The following is an 8025-nucleotide window of genomic DNA, read 5'->3' as shown; positions in this document are numbered from 1 at the left end:
GAGGCCGTCCCGTGATGCCCCGCGCCCCGGCCGCTCTGGCCTGCAACGTGTCTCTGGGGCGGAGGCAGCGGCATTGGAGTTCGCCGCGCGCGGGTGGGGGCCCCTGTCTCTTCGCCTGTGTCCATTTCTCTATCGTTGCGCTCGAGTGCCGACGGGCCGCCCCAGACCTCGACATGTCGTACAACTACGTGGTAACGGCACAGAAGCCCACCGCCGTGAACGGCTGCGTGACCGGTGAGGCTGCCGGGGCAGGGGACCCCGCGAGGGAGGGAGCTGGGGGGGCACCGAGGCCTAGGGAGGCCCGCGGCCCCTGGGGCGGCCGGGCGGGACCGAGTCCCGGGAATGGAAGGTGCTGGCGGCCGACGGAGCTCCGCCAGCCCACGGCTTTAAAGAAGGTGTCCTTAAAAGAAGCACGCGCCTTTTGGGGAGTAAAAACTGCGCTTGGGGGTCCCCTTTTCGTCCTGGGAGGTCACTTGGCCTCGGGGACAGGGACGGGTCCCACCGGGACAGAGAGCGAAGTGTGAGTGGATTGTACGGTGTTGCCGGGGGCGGGGGGGGGGGGCGAGATTGGCCTCGTGTGGTCAGGGGAAGGGGCGGTGGCGATGGCGACTTTCTTAGGGTCAGCATTTTCCAGTGGGAGAGCCTGGAAGGTGCAGGAGGTGGAGGGATGTGAGGAATGTACGCTCTCACCCGAAGGAGAGGAGTCTTCTCTGCCTGGGGCTGTTGTTTACTCGAGGGAGCTGCTAGAGCCGAGGGTTCGGATGGCCCGGCCCTGTGTTGGGTTTGCCTTGTTGACTAGACAAGGATCACAAAGGACACAGATGTCCAGAGCCCCGGGAGTAATCGTCTTGAACCACGTTCACGGCAGAATATGAAGGCCTCAAAGTTGTATGTTTGTGTACATCCTAATCACGATTCCAAAACAAAACTCTTGTTGTTTGGAGAGTTGGAAGCTGTGAGGGAGTGTGGACGGGGGGTTATTTGGTCGACTGCTGGGAAGGCAAGAGAGAGGTGTGGACAAAACAGTGTCTTGATATAAAGCTCTGAGAATTTGCATTCCATCCGGTCTGTTTGGTCAAGATTTTGTGAGAATGTAGGTAAGGACTGAATGCAGGTGAACGCTTTCTCCAGCATCCCTTACCGAGAAGATAAGTCTGCCACTGCCGTAGGAAAAGTAAAATTTGAGGGCACAGAGCCATCTGAAAGGTTTTCACAGTCATTGTCAGTTGAAGGACATGCTGCTCTTAGGCCCAGGCCAGTTTTCTTAGTCTGATTAGGGAAGTAACTCTCTTGAATGTATGAAGTGAGACTCTCTGAGGTGCTGGATTTGGCAAGAAGGAAGTGAATGGAGGGAGCCAGAGAACTCGGAAATAAATGTGAATTCTGGGGGTACTTAAGGACAAGTGATAGGATTATTTAGATACTGCTCTGGCGTCAAAAGTTAGAGGATCTGTACCTTTCAGGACACTTTACATCAGCCGAAGACCTGAACCTGTTGATTGCCAAAAACACGAGATTAGAGATCTATGTGGTCACCGCTGAGGGGCTTCGGCCCGTCAAAGAGGTGGGCATGTATGGGAAGATTGCTGTCATGGAGCTTTTCAGGCCCAAGGTAAGTGCTCTGGGTTGGGCCCAGCAACAGGAACTGTCGTGTGGATGGTTTCTCTTTGGCTTGGGATGGGTGGAATGGGGTTTAGGAGAGAAGTCTCTCTCTCTCTCTTTCTCTCTCTCTCTCTCTCTCTTTTTTTTTTTTTTTTTGGATGGCACGTTTCAATTTATATTATTGAACAAGCTTCCTAGATATAAAACAGGGTCACTCGGAAAAAAGTCAGGTTGACTTCTCTAGAAGGGGAGACTACAGTGGTTTGAAATGTGGGTCACCATGCTGATTCAGAGAGTAGGCTCTTGATGAGGGCCATCCTGGTTTTATTCCTTATTGATTCTAACTTTGGATGTCACCTAACCTTTCAGAGCCTCAGAGCCTTATTGGCTTGTGTGCAGAGTGGGGATAACGACATGAAATCTCCTGGGTTACTGTGAAGAGGATATGTTATAATAATAGGAGCTATTACATGGCAAGCATTTACTGTTACACTAACAATTATCATAGTATTATCGTCATCATTGTAACTCAAATGCTTTCATCTGTGTTGCTTCATTGTATCCTAACTGACTCTGACAAGAAAACAGTGGGTTCAGAATTTCAACTGTAATCCTTGGAACAAAATATTCGGTCTTTTGGGGTCTCTGTTAATAAGTAAGTAAGACTTTGTAGATGCATTTTAGCTCTCATCGTTATTCACATGTTTTTCCCTCTTCGAATAGTTGGGAGAGGATTAGAGGAGGCATTGCATTCATCTTGGAGAATTTGAATGGAATGAGAGATTAGCTTGAGATGGAAATAGACAAGACATTACTGTGGGTAGGGCAGAGACAAGTACAGTCATCAAAGTGAAGCCCAGATGTTTACCTGCTTTAGTTCTGGCCTGTTGCACACACCCTTAGGGTGTGTGTACCTGATGTGTGTTACCTATTCACTGGGATTTTTCTCTTCAGGGAGAAAAGAAAGTTCTTCTAGAACTTAGCATGCTTGAAGACAGAGGCTTAAAGGCCGGACAGCTGTTTTTGTTTTAACAGGAACCTCTTTTAGGGGCGCCTGGGTGGCTCAGTCGGTTAAGTGGCCGACTTTGGCTCAGGTTATGATCTTGTGGTTCATGAGTTTGAGCCCCACGTTTGGGCTCTGTGCTGACAACTCAGAGCCTGGAGTCTGCTTCAGATTCTGCGTTTCCGTCTCTCTCTGCCCCTTTCCTGCTCATGCTCACTCTCGCGCACTGTCTCGCTCGCTCTCTCTCTCTGTCAAAAATAAGCTAAAAAAAATTAAAAATAAATTTTTTTTTAAAGAACCTCTTTTAACGGTATCATATGTTGGTTTCCAGGGGGAGAGCAAGGACCTCCTGTTTATCCTGACAGCTAAGTACAATGCCTGCATCCTGGAGTACAAGCAGAGCGGCGAGAGCATTGATATCATAACACGAGCCCATGGCAACGTCCAGGTGAGGTGGCTGCTTTCGGCTGATGAGAGTTTTTTGGGTAGAGCTGTCATGATTTGATGGAGAAAATTGAGCTGCTGGGGGCAGCTCTCTCTGTGATCAGAGAAACAAAGAGAACATCCTAAGGGTTTGAGCTTTTATGAAGAAAGGAAGAGTCCAAGGGACGGAGTACTAATTCATTGAGATTCAGTGTTCTGCGAAAAGGCACGCACTGATGTGGGCTCGCTGGCATGGCCAGTAGGCACCGCTGGTTTTACTGCTACCCCTAAAGTCACCTTGGGGAGGAGGTGCCTGGTATCCTCTGTTACCCTGAGTGTTGAGGTTCTTCCCCAGCCTCAGTTTTTTTAATTTTATTTTTTTGAGAGAGAGACAGAGCGTGAGCAGGGGAGGGGCAGAGAGAGAGGGAGGCGCAGGATCTGAAGCAGGCTCCAGGCTCTGAGCTGTCAGCACAGAGCCCGACACGGGGCTCGAACCCACGAACTGTGAGGTCGTGACCTGAGCGGAAGTCAGAGGCTTAACCGACTGAGCCACCCAGGCGCCCCTCCTGACCCCAGTTTTACTTCTTAGGACCGTATTGGCCGCCCCTCAGAGACTGGCATCATTGGCATTATTGACCCCGAGTGCCGCATGATTGGCCTGCGACTCTATGATGGCCTTTTCAAGGTTATTCCGCTAGACCGGGACAATAAAGAGCTCAAGGCCTTTAACATCCGCCTCGAGGAGTTGCATGTCATCGACGTCAAGTTCTTATATGGTTGCCAAGCACCTACCATCTGCTTTGTCTACCAGGTACTGGAGCTGGAGGAGAGAGGGGGAAGTGGCGTGGTTTTGCACAGTGGGAGTTGCTTTCCGCTAATTGGAATGTCTGGATTTGGCAGTAGGGCAGGCAGAGAGTTGAACGTATTTGTCCTTAAATGTTTTGAGTGATATGATTAATATGGGTCAGAATTTGATTGCGTCTTGAGCGCAGTAGTACTTAATGAGGCAGGAAGCTCTCTGGGGCTGGTAGCAGGTTTTAATCCTGAGATTACATTCTTGTGGACCTTGGAGATTTTATAGGGTGACCCAGTTTATACTTTGTCTGAGTCTCTTACCGGCATGCTAGGGGATTATTAAAACTTAGCTGTAGAGCAGTGATCTAGAAATTGCCCCTATAAGCAAAAGAAAAATCATCTTGGCGATGTCTTATCTATGTCTTCTAAGAAGAGGTTTGCATTTTGTCCAGCCCTCACTTTCTGGTGACTTGTTGGCTGTTGACTTCTATTTTGGTCTGTGCCTCAAACTTTAGCCGCGCTGATCCTGGGCAGCTGTTCTCTGAGCCAGATTTGTTAAGTGGGGGCGGGGTGGCAGAACACCAGGCTCACTTGCCTGTATCTTAGAAAAATCTCCGCCTTTTAACAAAGAGCCAGATAGCATGAGGTCATTTCGCTTGCATGTGGTTGAATCAATGGTGGAGGGAAACCCAGTCTGAGTCCCGAGTGAGACGCGTGGGCACGTTCGATAGCTGTGTTAAAATTCAGAAACACTGATTGTTTTTGCGTATTCTTTAGTGTCCCCCTAAGTGCTAGAGTTCAGAGGCTGGTCGGAATGAAGTTCAGTTGAATGAGGTTGAAACGACTTTAGGAGATTTTGTTTGATCTTGCTCACAGTTCACTACTGAAGCTGAAATAAAAACTTAAGAATTTCTCTCTCATGTACAGTTTTGTAAATTACCAGGTCAGTAAAACATTGATGTTGGTTATTCAAGGCTGATACTGTCTGTTCCTAGCCTCAGGGCTGCCAGTTGTGAAAGATCTTCGTTTCTGTATATGTCTCAGGGGTCCAAATGCAAACCCCAGCTTGAACTTTTCATGAAGTTCAGTCTTACCCCGGTCACTGATGGGAAGAGCTTTCCTCAACTAAAAACCACTATCTCCTGTTTTGTGCCAAAAATTCAACTTGGGAAACATTTAGGGACTTGCCCGGTGAAAGGTAGTCATTCTAAGTGTGTCAGGAGCTATTAGCAGCGATTAAGATGTGGCCCCTGCCCCGAAACACATTGTGGAATTCTTTCCATAACTTCTTAGACTTCCATCTGGCCTTTGTTGATGCCATCTCCCACTGGCTGATTGTAGCCTCCCTGTCCCTGCTCTTCTAGCCTCAAAGGTGACTTTGATGGCCCTAGGACTGATGTGAGTCAGGATTCAGGAGAAGTGGGGGAAGGTGTTGACAAAGGCAGGACTGGAGGTCTTAGCTAAAACCTCCTTGTAGAGTAGTGTTGTGTTCTGTTCTCACTCCCATCACCCCTGCAGAATGTGCTTAAGAATTGTATCTTTTTTTTTTTTTTTAAAGTAATCTCTACACCCAGTTTGGGGCTCAAACTCACGACCCCGATGTCAAGAATTGCATGCTCCACGGACCGAGCTAGCCAGGCACCCCTCAGATAAATTTTTTAATCTCTTAGACGTATTTAGCTTCTCAATATAGTAAGTTCCTTGAGACCAAGGACTCTAGGACGTAACGTATGTCTTAGACACACCCGTGAATATACACGTGTATGTTGTATTTCTTACGGTGATCGGTATAGCGTGCCACATTGATTTTTCTAATTCTGAAGCCTGTCTTGGTTGGTTGAGTTGTTAGAAACAGGTCTGGGTCTCAGCCTACCCAGTCACAGGCTTAGTTGGTGGCTGTCAGCATATGGATGGGTCAGGGTAGTAAGGCCAACGTGATAGGATGGTCAGATGCTGGGTGGGTATGGCCTGTCCCTTTCAGGACTCCTGGCCAGTCCAGGGTTCACCCTTCGTTGGGGCTAACCACTCCACCTTTCCCCCACCTAGGACCCTCAGGGGCGGCATGTGAAAACCTATGAGGTGTCTCTCCGAGAGAAGGAGTTCAATAAGGGCCCTTGGAAACAGGAAAACGTAGAAGCTGAGGCTTCCATGGTGATTGCAGGTTGGTTGGGGTTTTGGAAATGTGCCCCCCGCCCCCAGGTCTGGGTCTGTTCCCTACTCTTGCTCCTTCCTCACCTTCTCTGCGCCTTCATTTCCAGGCTCAGAAGCTATTATGCACGTGCATTACTCAGCAGCCCTGACGTCTCCTGTTTTCTAAATGTGCTTTCCTTTGCTTTTCCCATTTTTGTCTTTGGGATTGTCTGTTTTTTACTCCTCCCAGAAAGTACAGCTTTCCTTTATTTGGGGTGGTGGGGCTAAGTACTGAGATTGATTTGCAGAGTGGCGTGTAGAAATTACTCTCATTATTTCATTGCTGGGCATAACGTTGAAAAACTGAGGCGAGGTGGCCTGTGGAGCTTATCTAATCTGAGTCTTTCACAGAAGGGGATGCCTGGGCCACGGGGCTTGCCCGTGCCTGTGCCTCGCTGACAAAGCCTCGGCCTGACTCCAGGCCTCTGTGCTCCTTGTCCCATATCCTGCCCTCAACATCATGTTATGTGTCTCGCTTAGGAGAGAAATTTTAGAACTCTCAAGTGAGAATTGGCTTTTCTAAATGGTGGCCCTGATAACGGGGGAAAGTAAGCTAAGGAACGGGAGAAAGAATAACCATTTTGAGTTCGAGAGATCAAAGTTGAGGAGAGAAAGGGGGAGGGTGCAGGTGGAAGAGCACAGAGAAGACGCCCCACCCGTAGGGGCTCGGAAACACCGGAAGAGTGACGATAAAAATACAGGGTTAGGTGATGCCAGCCTGACATTTCCCAGACAGCAGCATCAGTTAAAGGCCGCCACGTTCCTTGGACTTGGTTGTCTTTTTAAAAATAATGATTTCCTGAAGGTTTGCCCCAGAGGTGGCTGGATCAGTGCCCTTGACGCTACAGGGCTTGGCAGGTCTGGAGTACTGAGCGTTCTAACGCTGTCCTTTCCCCTGCAGTCCCGGAGCCCTTTGGAGGGGCCATCATCATTGGACAGGAGTCGATCACCTATCACAACGGTGACAAATACCTGGCGATTGCCCCTCCTATCATCAAGGTGAGCAGCACTCTTACTTTTCCTTCCTTCTCTGTTTTTTTTTTTTTTTTGGCCCTTGTTCTTACCCTGCTCCTTTGTTTCTCCCCGTTTGTAAAGAGAAATTTCTAGATGTCTGTCCTAGCGCTTACTATGTGCGTAAGATAACTGTGTGGGGCATTGGGAATACGAAGAGAGACTGGCCTGGTTTTGCTTACGGAGAGCTTGCCCACTAGCCGAGAGAAAGAAGTAGTAATCGAAGGAGGCTTACTCTTCCCGTCTACTGGGGCGACTTTACGAAGGGAAGGATTTTGCAGATTTGATTAAATGTTCTCAGAGCTCAAGTCATGTGAGGGCCATAGAGTGATCAGTTGTACAGACTTAAAAAAATCGGTCACAAAAGTTTCAAATCTCAGTGTTTCAAGTCATAAGAATTAGAATATTAAGTTCAAGGGCAAATGACATAGTCTATGGTAGCGTTAGCAGTGGGAGGAATTCGTAGTCGTGACGGTGAGTAACAAAATCTGTGGTAGTGTTCATAGTGCAGTGAATACTTACAGCTGCTTCCTATTTTCTGTGTATTTCTATTTCCCAGTAGGATAATCTGTGAAAAAACATTTCAGGTATATTGAGTTCCTCAGAAGATCGTCTTCAGAATAAAAATGTCCCCATTTTTAATCACACACGTAGCGTTTGCTAAGTGGATTCCTTGCCTGTGAGATGGCTGGGCTTGGTAAAGGGAGTGGTTCACGAGGGTTTGCTCTCTGGTTATGGGAGACACTTAATCTCTAACGACCATGTCTTCCCTCTTGGCAGCAAAGCACGATCGTGTGTCACAATCGTGTGGACCCCAATGGTTCCCGCTATCTGCTGGGAGACATGGAAGGACGGCTCTTTATGCTGCTCTTGGAGAAGGAGGAGCAGATGGACGGCACCGTCACCCTCAAAGATCTCCGCGTGGAGCTCCTTGGAGAGGTCGGGCTGGTCCCTGCTCTGCCGTCTTCTGCTAGCGCCCTAGTGACCCCAGATGTGTGGTC

General features: G+C 48.7%; 1 protein-coding gene across 4 annotated transcripts in view; it reads left to right on the top strand.

The window, feature by feature from the left end:
• The first annotated feature begins 16 nt into the window (after positions 1-16).
• Positions 17-8025, top strand: part of DDB1 (damage specific DNA binding protein 1) — a 29262-nt gene continuing 21253 nt past the window's right edge. Inside the window, exons 1-7 of one of the 4 annotated variants that reach the window (XM_003993422.6) lie at positions 17-234; positions 1464-1612; positions 2937-3053; positions 3618-3839; positions 5870-5984; positions 6915-7012; positions 7805-7963. In XM_003993422.6, the coding sequence (XP_003993471.2) occupies positions 174-234; positions 1464-1612; positions 2937-3053; positions 3618-3839; positions 5870-5984; positions 6915-7012; positions 7805-7963 (921 nt within the window). In that variant the 5' untranslated portion in view covers positions 17-173. Of the gene's footprint in view, positions 235-375; positions 521-1463; positions 1613-2232; positions 2258-2936; positions 3054-3617; positions 3840-5869; positions 5985-6914; positions 7013-7804; positions 7964-8025 lie in introns of those variants that run through there. The other 3 variants (XM_045039380.1, XM_045039379.1, XM_045039381.1) reach the window with 3 other exon arrangements.

This window comes from Felis catus, chromosome D1, assembly GCF_018350175.1.
Source record: "Felis catus isolate Fca126 chromosome D1, F.catus_Fca126_mat1.0, whole genome shotgun sequence".
NCBI classification, from domain to species: Eukaryota; Metazoa; Chordata; class Mammalia; order Carnivora; family Felidae; genus Felis; species Felis catus.
This window is presented reverse-complemented; position numbering and strand designations above follow the sequence as displayed.